This window comes from Micrasema longulum, unplaced genomic scaffold (assembly GCF_059751315.1).
Source record: "Micrasema longulum isolate JH-2025_06_02 unplaced genomic scaffold, ASM5975131v1 h1tg001080l, whole genome shotgun sequence".
Classification (NCBI taxonomy): Eukaryota; Metazoa; Arthropoda; class Insecta; order Trichoptera; family Brachycentridae; genus Micrasema; species Micrasema longulum.
The window spans coordinates 140550-157897 of NW_028278268.1; the positions used below are offsets into that span (position 1 = coordinate 140550).

At 33.9% G+C, this 17348-nt stretch overlaps 1 protein-coding gene across 1 annotated transcript; it reads right to left on the reverse strand.

Moving 5' to 3' along the window:
* Nucleotides 1-5687: 5687 nt before the first annotated feature.
* On the reverse strand, nucleotides 5688-12417 carry LOC148277127 (uncharacterized). The gene is made up of 3 exons (XM_088233292.1): nucleotides 12311-12417; nucleotides 10294-10979; nucleotides 5688-7223 (listed from the first exon to the last, which is right to left on the reverse strand). Exons 2-3 carry the CDS (start codon nucleotides 10934-10936, stop codon nucleotides 6097-6099), a joined length of 1770 nt encoding a protein of 589 aa, XP_088089418.1. The 5' UTR covers nucleotides 10937-10979; nucleotides 12311-12417; the 3' UTR covers nucleotides 5688-6096.
* Between the last annotated feature and the right edge of the window lie 4931 nt (nucleotides 12418-17348).

The window sequence follows — 17348 nt, forward strand, 5'->3', positions numbered from 1 at the left end:
TTCAGAAAATTATTCAAATCATGCATTTAAAAAATAAAATCACAAATTTCAAAATAAAGAAATAATGTTGCGTTGTCTTCAGAAATAATATAATTACACACATTATGTAATAAGATGCTGGAATGAGGAATTTTAGTGGCTCAACAATCGGCCCTTACTCGCATCATCTTCTGATAATGAACTTCATGTGATCTGGTGGTAAAAGCGATCAAAAATAACAAGATGGCAGTTTAATAAATTACGCATTTTGTGAACTAAAACTAATCATCACACCCCTCCGCATTCGGTGGTGCATAAGGAACTGCATTCGTACACTAGAGCATCTAGATGCAGCATATACCGATCATCTTCTACGTGAAGGAAAGGTGATCAGCCCCACGCTTCAGGTACAAATCCAGAAACCTTTTAAATCGGTATTTCTTCGCGTCTTTTCAGGAATTAGCATAGGGACTACAAGCACGGTAGGCGGGCTCGCCAATCACTAGACTACGAGGCCGACCTATCCCCACTCATTTTCCTTCCTAAGGATTTTTACCGGAGAGTAGGCATCGGGTCGAAAACACTCTCCAGGGTTCTAGTTCTCATTCACAGACATAACTGTATTCTTCATACGCCTAGACACAGGCAAATAGTTATACGACCTACGAAAAATTGTAATCGACCCATGAAAAAATAGAAGAAGGCGAAAGAAGAGTTGCTGACGACACTACACTCAAATAGGAAGCCGGAGGACAAACTTGGCTCCAAAAAGAGGCATGCCCTCCAACTGAAAGAATAATTGTACTGATTAAAATAATATTTTCTCAACCACCACTGCGATTATAATTAATATATATCAATTGATAGCTTTATTCCTAAATAATAATAAGAATATGTAACTGATGGCTGTCTATGGTTAAGGCGACTGTCGTCAGCCATACCCAGCGCCGCCATGCGCCGAAGGCATGGCGCGAGGAGCAGAAGAATTCGAGAATTCACCTCAGCTAAGACGCCTGGACGGCCTCACGCACGGGAGTCCAGGTTCGATGCCCGGTGAGATCACAATAACTAAATATGACCTTTCTCAAGTCTGGCGGTAATTAACCGCTAAAATCGAAACTCCTGTCAAAAACGAAATTCCATCAATCGAAAATCGAAATCCATCAATAGAAATCGAAACTCCATCACAAATAAATATCGATGTGCGTAAAACATACTTTGCATTTTTAAAACATTCTAAAATAATAAATGGTATATATATATTGTATAACTTTATAATAAATTAACTAGAAAGAAGTGATGTAATTGTTTATTTTTGCATAAAAATGTCTGCCTTAAAACAGGTTGTACCTTGTCATTCAGACTATACATAATCCAGAGAAATCTATTACCTTAGTATGTATGTAGCAGATAAAGAAATTGTAATTTTTGCTAATTAACCATTATTATTTGAGCGATCACATTGAATTATAATAAAGATGCTTAAGTTATCGCAGTCAACGTGTGTGTCGGTTTGTTTTTTGTTTTCCTCGTAAATAAATACAGTTCATTGGCGAAAAATCGGCGTTTACAATAAAAAGTAATACAATATATGGCATTTACAAAATAGTTAGGAGTATCTAATACAAAAAAGTGAACATTAAATTACAATTACTATGGCGACTGCTTTTCTTGACATTTGGCTTGCTAACCGCCGGCTAAATGCAATAAAAAGCATGATTAAGAATAAAAAAAAATAGCTGTTTTGGAATATTTTCCATATTTACACCGGTGAAATTCAAATATGTGATTGCGCAGCAGGATTATACGTCGCGAAACGTAAATAAATTAACATTCAAGGTGTACACGGATGTTCCATTGTGATCTCGAATACGACAAACAACCATGTGAGAAATTGTAATCACGTCGCTTATTAGCACGACGTAGTTATTTGTGATTGAGCTACTGGTCAGTTGTGGTGCTTGCTAGAAACCAAATATATATTTGTTACTTACTTTACTTACGTTTGTGGGTGAAATCTTCGTTTACTCGTCCAACAATATTATTATTTATTATCCAACTAGATGGGGACGCGTACCACTTAGCGTTTGACAGTAGAACCATAGATAAAGTCACAGATTAGGCAAAATGTTAAAACCATAGTAGAGTATAAAATTAAGACGGGACCTACCTGTCGGCCTATGCATTAAACCAAAAAAAGAGGGGGTTGTGATTAAACCAACACCGCCCAGATTAAGGGCGTTACTCGCTTACTTCGACTAGTTTTTTTCTTTCTCGGTTTGCCGATCTATTAGCAAAAAATATAAGCTTAGAGAAATAACCCAAAAATGAAACCATTACAAAATCATTATATTTTGGCTGTGTTTTCAAAGATGTCTCTGAAAGTCACTCTGAAGTTCATGATAGAGAAAGTACTCTTGACCCTGCTGTAAAAACAAAGCACAGCAACCCATTAATAAAAAAGCTTTTTTTTCTCGAATAAACCGAACACAAGATAATTGCCACCTTAACTGACATTTCATCAAATGTTTGCCAAGTTTAAATGCAATAAAAAAGCATCTAAGACATGTTTATGTTTAAGAAACATACCGAAAAACGTTGATAAAGTTACAAAATAAAGTTAATAATAAAGGAACACTATTCAATACATTTATTTTTGCTAAATTTAAAAAAAAATGTGTTCTTCGTTGCTAGAATTTTATTACTACATGCGCTTTGTAGCTACAAGACACTTGATAATATTAGCCTTTATATTGCGTAAATTCATTAACTAAATCTATTCCTCAACTTCTTCCATTGAACAATAAAACTTCCAACTATAAATGTATACTAACCATAAAAACAAAGACAGGCATTTGTCGATTTAGGTGAATTTGAGCAAGCATATTTTTTTTACTGAGGTAGGAATTCTGTGGCTATTTTTTTGCTTTACGCAAAACATTTCTTTTAAGTAATGAAACTAAGCTGATTTGGTATTTTTATGTCACAATCCGCAATGGCAGATTATTATCCGTGTGACTCAAATGCCGACCTTTTATTGGATTGACAGATAAGTGTTTTTTTAATACTAAATCAATGAGCAGATTTACGATTTTGAAATCAACGTCTATTTTTTTATTACGTTTCTCGTCCATGCTTGTCACACGTTCATAATACTATTCGAAAGTGCGAGTTAAAAAAAAAAACAATTTTTGCCTAAATTTTAACTTAAATGACAGATGGTTCGTCTTCTTCAAGAAAAGTCATGGGAAGACCGAGAAAGCTCGGTCTTCCTTATTTTGTTCATTCATGAACATGCATTCACATGGTAAATCCCTTAAGCTGTTTTTTTTGCCATCCATTTGCTCTACATGTCCAAGCCAACGCAGCACTCCATCATATTGCAAGGATCTAGCTTTAGTCGATAATGCTTGTCTCAGCCTTATATAATGCAAGAATCTCGACATAATCGAAATCTGCTATTTATTAAATCTTCTAATAGCAACTTTTGTTTTTATACCCCGATATCCAGAATGTGTAGATTAGTCAGTTCGCCACACAACTTTGGGGTAGATCTTCCGGCTTTTCGTAAATCTCTTCACCATTAAAACAGTGGATGAAGATGGATTGGCATGCTTTAGCTTGAAATTTTACATGTTTATCGGGTTTACGAATAAATTGTATCCCATTATTGTATTCCTCAACCCCGCGCACTACCGTCCAGTCGCGGATGTTTCTCAGCCGGGACATTTGTCGCCTTCCAGCTCCACGTTTTCCCTCGATCTTTCTCATAATGATAAGCTGTAGAAGCGCATATTTGCTTCCGCGCATGATATGGCCAAGATATGCGAGTTTTCTCAAGAGCAGTAGTTCTTTTTCTTGCATATACTCGTATGTTTCTTCGTGTACCTGTTGTAATTGACTTAGGCCGTATCCATAATAAATAAATTAACATGTTCACCTTTAATATATTGTTTTAGCATACATTCGCCTGAGAGATCGTATTTGGACAGAATTCAGCTTACTTTCATCTTTGTTTTTTCCAATTCCGTACCTCACTCTCATGCATAAACATTGGTACCAGAAATCCATTATGAACTGCTAATTATGCCTCCTGCGATAAACATTTATTTTCCAATATTGATTATAGTGTACTGTTGTTCCGGGAACTCACCTTCCTTTCAGTATCTTTCTCTATTTGGGGTGGTATTCTAAACGCTCTCGCGGCCGTATTATCCTTTTAAGGTCAATGGTACCAATATTCAATACAAGAAATCCGTAAAAAATCACAAAAAAACATCTCTGCTGGCGAGCTCATACTAATGAATTAAGCCGCAAAATATTTCTCAGTCTACACTCACTTAGAAGGTTGCAAAAATTCTAACCCAACTAAATGCACTCTTGTACAAGCATTACTACTACCCATTCTAGATTACGCTGATGTTTCCATGACTGATTTAAGCTGTGAGCAACTCGATAAACTTGAACGACTTTAGAATACACGCATAAGGTACATTTTTGGTTTTAGGAAATATGACCACATTTCTGACGATCGTAGGCAACTGAAATGGCTCAAAATTAGACAACGGAAAGACTATCACTCCCTCTCACTTCGGTTCAATGTACTTCATGGTCCTAACGCTCCTATATAGTGCGTGAAAAATGTTTACGCTTATCAGATCATGGTTTACCTCTTCGTTCTAACTTTCAAGGCACTCTCTTCATACGCATCCATAATTTTTCTTTCTTTACTAACTCATATAGTGTCCATGCGGCTCGACTGTGGAATCATCTCCCCCCCATCATCAAAGATGTTGCTACATTATCTCTGTTTAAATCACGTCTAAAGAAACATCTCTTTCTCTTCCTTAATCTCTTCTCCTTTCCTCATTCCTATTTCCTCTTTTTTCCCTTTTCCCATTGAGTAAAAGTTTCGATTTAAGGTAATTTATAAACAAGTACGTTTGTTTCTATTTTTATATATTTTAAGCTTTTTAATCTATATTCTCTATTGAATATGTTCTGTAACTTGAAATATAAAAAAAAAAACTATTATTTTATTGGTTGGTTGGAAGAAACTGCTATTTGGCAATAAGCCCGCCAATATATAAATAACATTATGTACAAAAAGTTAAATAAATAAATATTATCTCGCACATTTACATTCAAATTTCATGAGAGAAACTGTTTTCTCGGTTAATTAAAAAGTCTTAAAGTCGCTTTAAAAAAAAAAATCGTCGTAACCACCCGTGAGCTCTGAAGCTGCAAGACGTGTTGAAAACTAGTCAAGTATGTTACTAAAATTTAACAGAATCTCAACCAAAACTTGTTGGGGTGTTTATTGTACAGCGCCCTTGTGAAAATTTTCACAAAATAGTGCTATAAAAATAATCATTCGAACAATATATTTTAGCTTCTAATTTTAAGGAATCTATTTTAGATAGGAAAAATGCAATGTAAATAAAACATAATACATATATATATACACTACAAAAATAAATGTAAAACGAACTCCCTCTCTAAACACGGTAAAAACGTAATTATTGATTTTGTATATACAAACCATTTGTAATTTTATACTTATTTTGTCAGCAATTATTTTTCAATAAAACAATAAAAAAACGAGCAACTGCGTTTTTACCTACATCCGGATGAGTGACTGAGGTCATATTTTACTGTGGGTTTGATGGAGATAATTATAAGAATTGCTTCTTACAAATAAAAACGACTCAAGCACAAAAAAGTTTATTCTAGTATACAAGTAGTCTAATCTGAAAGTAAAAAATACTTTGTCATTTTTATCACGTTGCCAGTAATATTGAAGTACACGCTATTCAAAAACACTGTTAATAGTATAGGTATGGACCTATACACAAAAAGGGTAAAACGTTATAAGATAATTTACAGAAGAGACATACAATTGTGATTTACTTTTTAAAGGCACAGCAATATTTTACGATCACATCCAAGAACGAAACAGCATATTGCCAGCAATTATTAAGGACTAAAAAAAATCGAATATCAAGGATTTAGTACAATATGATTTTGAGTAATTTCACGGATAGAACTTTCTCACCAATGACAAATTAAACCAACTTTTTTAGAAAATGTGTTTCAACAATCTGAGCGTGATAATGGTTACTCACCAGGATGAGTTAACATGTGTGATTTCAAATGCATTTTTTGTGAACAATTAAATTTGCACATTGAGCATGATAATGGTTTCTCACCGTTGTGAGTTGACATGTGTGATTTCAAATTACTCCTTTGTGAACACTTAAATTGACACAGTGAGCAAGAGAATGGTTTCTCACCGGTGTGAGTTAACATGTGGGATTTCAAACTACTCTTGTGTGAAAAATTTGACTGGCACTCTGGGCACGAGAATGGTTTCTCGCCGGTGTGAGTCAACACGTGAGATTTTAAATTATCTCTCCGTGAACATTTAAATTGACATTCTAAGCATGAGAATGATTTCTGACCAATATGAGATAACAGCGTATGTGATACAAAATTATGTTTTTGTGAACATTTAAATTGGCACTCGGAACATGAAAATGGTTTCTCACAGGTATGAGTTAACATGTGCGATTTCAAATTACTCCTTTGTGAACATTTGAATTGGCATTCTGAGCAAGAGAATGGCTTCTCACCGGTGTGAGTTAACACGTGTGATTTCAAACTACTCTTATGTGAAAAATTTAACTGGCACTCTGAGCACGAAAATGGTTTCTCACCGGAGTGAGTCAACATGTGAGATTTTAAATTATCTTTCCGTGAACATTTAAATTGGCACTTTATGCATGAGAATGATTTCCGAACAGTATGAGTTAACAACATGTGTGATACTAAATCATGTTTTTGTGAACATTTAAATAGGCACTCTGAGCATGAGAATGGTTTCACACCGGTATGAGTTAACATGTGCGTTTTCAAATTACTTTTAAATGAACATTTCAATTGGCACTCTGAACATGAAAATGGTTTCTTACCAGTGTGAGTTGACATGTGTGATTTTAAATTACTATTTTGTGAACATTTAAATTCGCATTCTGAGCATGAGAATGGTTTCTCGCCGGTATGAGTTAACATGTGAGATTTCAAAGTACTCTTATGTGAAAAATTTGTCTGGCACACTGAGCATGAGAATGGTTTCTCACCGGTGTGAGTCAACAAATGAGATTTTAAATTGTCTTTCCGAGAACATTTGAATTGGCACTCTGAGCATGAAAATGGTTTGTCAACGGAATGAATTGCTTTTGAACCTGAAACAAAAAAAATAAATTATAAAATCTAACAAAAAAAGGACGTAAAAGTATAAGTTAAGCATTATTGAAACATGGATGGGGTAGGCCTGTAACTGGCTTTAGTCTGCCTACAAAAATTTGACATATTCAAAACGTTGTTAATTTAAAAGAAAACGTATTTGTTATTTTTACTTGACATAAATACAGTCAAACTTGGTATTACGAGGAAGATAGGTCCGATCGAATTTGCTCATTATAAGCGTTACTCGTTATACCAGAGAAAGGTTTTTTTTACAATCGCTATTCCACGTTGTCACTAAGTAAACAAGTAAATACCATATGTGTTCAGATAATTTATACAGAAAATAATAAAAAATGTTAAGGAAAATTATAATAAATGCTGACAAACATTCCTATCACATGAAGATATTATTACATTTAAAATCGTCGTTTCCAAATTGTTTTGCAAACTTTTCCGTTTGCGCCTTCAATATTGGTCCATCAACGGAAAATCCTGCGTTTCTTTGGGTACAAAACCATTGGAGCAAAGCTTCATTAACATTAGTACGATCGCACTATCTAAATTTTTTTGTGTCCGTGATATTCTTTTCAAATGCAGACAAATAAACATCCTTATTTTTCCACAATGTTCACACTGTGGAAGAAGATAGAGAAAACTTTATACACACTTCCACATTTTTCGCGCCACGTTCGATTTCACGAATAATTGCCTATTTTTCACGAATTGAGAGACTTCCTCTTATGTATGTCACATTTCAGTAGTGACGTCATGAAACGGTTGGCGTTCTTACTTTTACTGACCGCGGTAAGTTGTATTTCTCCAGCCAATAACAAAACTGACAAGAATTTATGGAATATTGCTTTGATTACTTCATTTAGTTGATCGTAATTTGCTCATTTCTATGTTATGGTTGTTTTTACGAACGTTTCGATTTAGAAAAACTTAGAAAGTTGACATAATCTCTGGTTGAAATGTTAACAAAGTATTATTTGCCGGATTTCAGGTCGTACATCGTAATCGAATTATTCGCCGCCAAATCACCAATCACGAATTCTACTCTTTTTTTATATGGTCAAAATGTTCCTTACAAGGTGCGGGGGCTTTAAAGTGGAAACCGGAAATACTACACGTAGATATAAGGAGTGACGTCATTATTTACGATTTTAAATGAACACTATTTTTAACATTTTTTATTTATTTTTGCGTGCGTTTTAAAAAAATTTCATCCTACTCCAAAATTTTTAAATATTCACGTGTACACGAAAAAATTTTTAAAATTTATTTCCGGGTTGGGATGGAATTCCTCATTCAGGGGTTAGGTTTTAACTGATCTGGTCTAAACTCATTTGACATCACTCACTTGTAATGTTTATTGTGTATTGAAATAAGCATGGAACATTAGAAATCTAAAAAAACATCGTAAAAATCCCCGAAACAAGCATGTCATTCATAAACTACAAAAGCAGCTGTAAATTGTAACAATGCGCCAAACCGGCACTTACTTAGTCCACAAGCCTTAGATTTTTAAAAACCATGTGTGTTTATTTTTCAAAATTGTTGGCGAAAAATCCAATTAGGTACCTAGACAGTTACATAGCTATCATAAACATAATCCGATCCCAACGCCCGGCGGTATTTATCCTTTACGTTAGCCGACCGTTTGGATTTCATTACTGAGGTTCTTATTTCGAGAATGATGTTTTTAACAATTAAAGATTTTTTGTGTAATTTTTGACAATATTTTTATTCGGTATGTCCGAGAAGTAGCTCGTTATAACAGTGAATAATTGTATGGAGAAAACCGTGAACTAAAATGTCAACTAATGTTTCCACGTTCTATCCGAGATCGTTATACCGAGTTCGACTGTATATATTTTTTAAATATTATGAGATGCACAAAAAATATCCTGTCTAACCATACCGTCATTTTTTTTAAAATTTACTGACTATATATTTGACTAATTTCAAGTGTAATATTACATAGGTAATACATCTCTTCCACAACCATCACTCAAGAAGTGGAGACGATTTCAGGCTACCCAAGGAAAGACTGACTGGAAAAACAACCAAAATATTTTAGAAAGCCTTTGAAATATTAAATCAGAAAGCCTCACTAAAGCTAGATGCGTCTACACTTTAAGAAGAACTACTACTACTACTACTACTACCATCACGCAATTTCCCCGTAGGAGTAGGCAGAGAGAATGGACCGCCACACACGTCGATCCTGGCATACAATCCTAGTCTCTTCCACATTCATACATCCTGTCATGCATGCCCTTCGGTTCTGTCTACTTTCGACACGACCAGACTTAAGATTTTGGTTTATCTGATCATGCCACGTCTTCCTTGGTTGTCCTCGTCTCACGGTGCCGTTCATTTTCGCCATATATACTTGTTTTACCATTCTTTCGTCGTCCATTCGTTCTACGAGACCAAACCATCTCAGATACCCTTTCTTAATCTTTTCAATTATACTTGACTCAGATTTACACTCTCGCCTGATTTCATCATTCGTAACCCTGCCATACATTGATTTCCCACAGATTCGTCTAAGAGATCGCATTTCAACCGCGTTCACTCGGCTTTCATCCTTCCTCTGCCAGTTTCATGTTTCACTTCCATACATAAGTGTTGGGACTAAAACTTTTAGAATAGATATGTAAATGTAAATATGGATTAAACATAAACATAAACTATATTTAAAAAAATTGTCAAGCGAGAGAAAGATTCGAATCAAAATTTTACTGCACAAATCAATTTAAAAAATAGAAAATAACTATTATTTACTTGAATTTTATTTGCGGCATAAATAATGGGGAGCAGTAATAAATGTCATGGTTGGAATGTGTATTGTCAGAGTTTAATAGGCAAGTTATAAATCATGACCGCATGCCACGGTCTACGGCTGAGACTTCCACAACCTTCCTTCCATGGTTGCAATATTTTCAATGGACAGCATGAATAATATAAGTCTGATGCCGCCTCATTTTACGTCAATAATCATGCGATTCTATAGCTCACAGATGAAATCTCAGAGGTCATGTGGAAGGGAGTATTACTTACTTGATGTGATTTCATTGTGACGAGAGGAATTCAAACATTGCTGTTTAATGTCAGGATGATCAATATCCATCTCTGAGTGGATTCTTATTTCACAAGTTTTCCAAAGCTGGTCAGTACTGGTCCCTGGTTCGGCCTCAACGGTAGCAATACCTGGCTTCTCGCTTTTGTAAGACAATAACGCATTTACTTCAGAATGGAGAATATCTTCTTTAATATCATAAGTCCCCGGCTCAGCCTTCACGATAGCAACACCCGGCTCCTTTACTTTGTAAGGCCATGACGTATTTTGCCCTGTACATAGAATACCTTCGTCTATATAACTAGTCTCGGGCTCAGCTTTCACGGTAGCAACACTTGGCTCGTCGCTTTTGTAAGGCAACGACGTTTTTTCCCCAATATAGAGAATATCTCCATCTACGTCACTAGTCTCGGGTTCGGCCTTTACGGTAGAAACTCCTGGTTTCTCAGTTTTGTAAGACCATGACGCCTTAACTTCAGGATAGAGAATATCTCCTTCAATACCGCTAGTTCCCGGTTCAGCCTTCACGATAGCGACACCTGGCTCCTTGCCTTTGTAAGATGAACCCTTTTCCCTAGTATGGAGAATATCTCCTTTTATATCACCAGTCCCCGGTTTATCCATTTATTATGATTAAATTTGACAAATACTTCTGCAGATCAATATCCTGAAAATTATTCAAATTTTGCATGTGGGAAATAAAATCAGAAATTACAAATTCAAAAACAAATCTCTTAATTTTTAATAATTTATATTTACCAATCCATAAGGGTTTATCTAATAATCTGTCGATTGGGTTTAAACATCAAAAAACTTTTAAAAACATAATTGCCTTTACATTGACTTTATTTCATATTTACATATTTTTGGTATTTAGGATTTGGTATTTTATTTATTTTATTTTATTAACATAAACGGCAAATCTGCCTTTAACAAACTTTTATAATACTTACATATTTGGCTTAATATATATATATTAATTTTTTTAAAACATAAATTTCCTTATACCCAAGATTTATAAAAAAAAATAAACCTTAAAATTATACAAGATTTAAATTTAAAAAATTAACCTTAAAATTATACAGCATATTCAGTAGAAAGTTTAAATAATAAAACATTCTATTGAAACTTTAATTCTCCGAATATTAAATATAATTGAGGAATTATTTTAGGAACATTTTCATAGGAGACACGAAATATGAAGTGTCATATAAACAAACAAACCATCACGCAGTTTCCCCGTAGGGGTAGATAGAGAGGATATAACGCCATATCAATCTGTTTTTGCATACAGACCTCGCTTCCTCTACATTCATACATCTTCTCATGCACGTACGCCAATTTTTCCTACTCTTGACATGTCCATTATCAATTATTTGATGGACTTGATCGTGCCATGTCTTTCTCGGACTTCTTCGTTTTCTACATCCATCAACATTCGCATCTTAGATCCTTATAGCCGTTCTTTCGCTGTCCCTCCTCTCCATCCTTAGTAAACATACTTCCCAGATACACAAATTCTTCTACCTGATTCAGAATATCTCCGTTCACTCTGATCTCACATTTAGTTATATTTTCACCCATTTCAAAAACCACCACATTGGATTTATCAAAATTCATAAGCAAATGGCTTTTCTTGCATACATCGTAGACTTTTGTTACCAAGAATTGCGGAACTTCTTTGCTGCTAGCAAAAAGCACGGCATCACCAGCACACAGAAGACAGATAACACCATTCATTTTTGCTCATAATAGTAATAAAATAATGTGTTCATTAAAGATGAATGCTATCTCGTCGTACATTACGTCAACCAGCACTGCGATTCCAATCAATATGGCTTAATAGCTTTATGATTCGATAAAGCTGGTTCGATTCCCTGTGAGATCGCAATAAATAAATACAACTTTTCTCAATCCTGGCAGTAATTGACCACTGTAATTTGAACTCCCGGCCTGTTGCGGCGCTGGCTACAAACCAAATATATATTTTTTACTTACGTTTTGGGTGTAAAAATATTTGTTTACTCGTCCAACAATATTGCAATTTGTGTATTCATTATGCTCTCGATAGGGATGCGCCACACTTAGTGTTTGACAGATGAACCACAGACAAAAAGAAATGTGATAGACAATATTCAAACAAACGTAGAAAGTATGGTTACAGGTTAATTTTATTAGTAGGTACTTTCTAAACATAATTCGGTAGTCAAAAAAAAAAAACATAATTTAGAATTGTAATTTCTTATTGAAAAGCAACACTAAAATATTTAAGTTTGAGGATTGAAGTCTTGAAATTGAGTCGTATTTCAGATCTCATGAACATTTAAAAAAAATACAAACGGTGCCTTCTGCCATCTGACCACCGAATTGTATTTTTGTTTCTGCAAAGCCAAGGTTTGTCTGCGGGTTACATAATATTATTTTATTTTTATTTTCAAAAGGTAAGTACATTTAGGTAAGTTTAATGATAGATAAAAAATGAAATACAAGTAGTTTCACTTGCTGTTTTTAATAAGTTTTCGTCTCATTTAAAAAAAATGTATATGGGTTTTTTCCCTTACGAGTTTTAAGAAGTATTAAATCAAACAGTTTTGGTACTACACTCCCTAATGTTCTATCGCCATAGTAGTTCCTTTGTCGTGGCACCGTCAGCTGCTGTGCCGATACTTGTCGGGTCACGATCTAGTGGGTTACTTTGGATTTAAAACTGCAATCGAGGAAATGATCTGTCATTATTTTATTCTGACACTGTTTGTTTAGGCAAAACGTTAACATATTTGATTGTTGTCGTTTTCCTCAATCTTTATTTTTACAGGTACGATAGCTAAGGAGTTTACATTTTGTACTTGTAGGTTCAAGACTCTGTCGGTATAAGATTTGAAAATAAGGCCCCATATTCCTTATCCGTATTGAATGATTGGGTCAACTATCCCCAAGTAAACTAGTCTCAGCACTGGGTACGGTAGGTATGGTTTTAAGTGGTACAAAAAAAAAATGTTTTCTTTTTTTTCGCAACAAAATGAATGACTAGAATCTGATACGGGCGTTAGATTTGTACGCACCCTGACATTTCATGAACACATAGAAACAATCAGTGGTATTTTTTTTTTTTTCTTTATTAGGGCCTACTACCAAAACTTGATAACATCGGCCAAAAACAAGTTACATTTATAAACATAAGAAAAACATAAACTGACAGGAATAACAATATACATACAAACAAAAGACAAGAAAAATATAAGTACAAGAATAACATCAAAATATCAATAGTAATAATAAACACATATCCAAACCAATAAAAATTTCAACATAAATTGAAATAGGCACTAACAGAAAAACCCACCAAAACCTGATAGTGCCTATTTAACAGAAAATAGAAACTTACAGTAAAATTAGAAGGAAGATATAACTTAATAACTAGAAAAATTACAACAACATAATCAAAATATTAACAAACTTAATCTTATATTAATGATAAATTATAACTATTAAAATTAAACGTTGGAAGTAATAATGACAAAATATTTTACATAAACCTAAAAATGTAAGATAATTTTATTGTAAAAAAACAAGTAATTAATTTAAACATAATTATTTCAATGACACAATTATTACAAATCATAATAGAAAACAGTTTGAACTTAAAAAAATATAAACAGAATTGATCAATAAACAATTTGTACAAGAAAAAATTTGAGATAAATGAATTGGAAAGGTTATAAAAAACATAAGTAAAATATCAAATATTTTTTTTCTCCCAGTCATTAAAGGACATATAAAAAAAATGTGATTAAGATCTCCAATGCCTCCACATTCGCAGGCATTGGAGTCTAAAATTTTAATTTTAAAAAGATGGGACGGAGTGCAACAGTGGCCAGATCAGATACGGCAAAAAGTTACAATCCTAGACCTATTGAGTTTACACGCGCTATTGTACCATGGTTGAATTCCAAAACTTTAAGTAATTCATTTTCAAATATAGAATTCTTTTTGCAAATGTCAAACTTTGCTCTTCTTTTCAATAGTGCACTGTATTTAGGAATGCGTTGTTTAAAAATGTATAGAATGCTAGATTATATTATTTGAGTATCACAAAAAATCCAGTAAAAAGAAATAAATCGGTAGAAAATATAAAGAATATAAGGAAATAACCTGATTGGAATCTATAAAAAACAATCAGTGGTAATGCATTGAAGATGTTAGAATTTGTTTTGCGTACCTACTGCCAAGGTTTTCGAAAATTCCCACGTACTGAGAACTCTTTACGACTCCTTGGTGCAAAGTAAACTCGAAAGTGGCTCGATGATTCGGGGGCCACATGAACTAAAGTACTCTCTTATGATAGAGAAAATCCAAAAGAAGTTTTTCAGATATCTCTACATGAGAGAATGCGGATATTATCCTTGGCTCTACCCGACCGAATTTCTCCAGGTTATGCTCGGCTACAACAGTTTAGAGACTAGAAGGAATGTGTATTTGACTACACCTTTTTATCGATTGTTGCGCGGTATGATCGATAATTCTGAGATTATAATGAGCATTGGTTTGTATGTTCCTGATAATTACCTAAGACAGCGTCAGCATAGAGTATTTCATATTCCGATATACAGGACCAACTTGTCTATGGTTATGCCTGTTGGAATTGTTACCGCTATGCTGAACAACATCGCTCTGGATCCTGATCTGTTCCATGTATCAGGAAGGGGTTTTCCGGGGCAGGATTCCCCCACTACTTTGACATGAGTCTCTTTCATGTATTTTCTTCTTTTTTTATAATATGTACGAATTGAATTTATGTTTGTAATGTATTTGTTATATTTAAAATAAATTGATTGAATTGAATGTTAAGCAAGCAAACTCTTAGCTCATTGCAAATTGTTTTTACCTGTTCTTCCCAGTTAAAAGTGGAATATATAATAATACCTAAATACTTATATTTTGATACAGGATCTATTTTTCTGCATTTAGAGTCTTGTAGATTTTTATGCAAACATTTTTGTGACTGGTATTTGTAAAGCATAGGGCTCACGGGTTGTTTTTTATATGGAAGTTTGCCAACTAACTCTGCATATCTTCAACAGTAAAACTATAACAAAAGAAGTTAACCGAGTACTCTGCCATGCAGCTAATTTCGCTACCTGAAAGCTATCTCGTGCCCGCCCTGACCTAACTAACCATTTTGACCGAGCGGAAAGAAAGGAGAAACCGACACACGTCACAAACACACCGGTAATTATTAGTTATATTAAGTACTCCTAGAATCTGGCGATAACCACTATAAATAACCACCATTTTGTGGGGCAAAAGTGTGACTCGTAGATAAATAAATAAAAAAACAGAAACCTTTGCCGGCTATTTCACAGAAAGCAATAAAAAAATATTCAACCATATTTTGAGTTTGTCCAAATTTTTGTGGACGAGGACTGGATTAAACTCCCTGGGGAGCTGTTAATATAAACATATTACAACAGAGATGAAGAGCATTTTAAAGAAGGTAATATAGAAGTCTAGGCATCAACAGGGCTTATGACCTGTCGTCGGCTGGTTTAAGTGGCCACTTTACACACTGTACACATTTACATTTACACTTTACACATTTACTATTCCACCCATATTTGAACATCTATCAACGGCTCCTCAGAAAGTTGAGACCAATATTTGTCTACAAAAATTTGGACAAACTCGAAATATTGTTGATAAATCCACCTGGTTCATAAGAAGTATAGAAATATAAAAAAAATCTGGTGTTGCTTAGTATATAAGTGAAATAACTCAATTAGATGAATTTCACTCGGATAAATAAAGGTTTCAGCTCTTTAACTTCACAAACATCAACAAATGAAAAAAATTAAAGGAATATTGATGTTCAAATATGGGCAGAATGGTAAATATTACAAAGTGTGTAATGTGGCCACTTAAACTAGCCAATTTCAGGTCATAATCTTTGTAGATGCCTAGACTTCCATTTTACCTTTTCTAAAATGTTCTTCCTCTGTGTAATATGTTAAAAATATTCTTTTAAATAAGTATTTTATCAAATTTAGTTAATTATCTTTCTTTTATTTATGTTCTATTTGACTTAAGAAACCATAGTAACAGGTTTAGTATCCTAAAATAAAACCATTGACCTATCAATAATACACATATACGCACCCAGAAACTTCTAAAATTACGACACTTAACTCATGCCCAAACGCTCAGTCCTGCCCTCTGCGTATTTAGTCATTTTTTAACGTCCAACCGGGCTTTGACGTGATAATGACATTTAATTTAAAACCGAAATGCTTGGTTATGTAGTAAAAACGTGTAAAAACCGTTCGCATAAACGTAAAAAAGAATGTGTAACTTTTCATTGGTAGGTCATCTAGGTATTTGTTTATGATTGAATCCTGGAACTTTCAATAATTCATTTTAAATATAAAATTCTTTCTGCAAATATTTAGCTCTGCTTTTTTACTAACTTGGAAGCGCTTTATGTAGGAATGCGATTTTCAAAAATGTTTAAAATGTCAGAAAACCTTTTTTATCATTATTGAAAATATAATAAACGACATAAGTGGGTGGAACAGAACTTATAAGGAATTTAAGGAAAGAATATAATTGGGATCCATAAAAAACAAATCTTGTATGTACACATTAAAAAACAAACTTTCTTTACACACAAAAAACAACATCCTTTTTTTTTATATGCATTTTCATCGATTCAGCCCTGGAAAAAGATAAATAAAACATTTACGTTCCTAACTTTTTTCTCCGGAATAGATTGAAGATTTTAAAAACTTTAAATATGCCTGTGGCAATGCTCATAATTTTGACAAAAACCGCACGTAAATTGGTTAAGTAGTAATTAAGTTTATCTAGTACACACATTCAAACATTATTTTTATTCTTAGAGGTGGGGGTCAGTGCTTTTCAAGCTACTGACGTCACTGCAACTTGTGAAGATCTATTGTGACGGGTCCCCGTGAAAAATTCTCGCCCTTCATGCCCAGGTTTATAAAAAGCATAGCTACTGTGTTGAAAGCGAGAGTTTAAA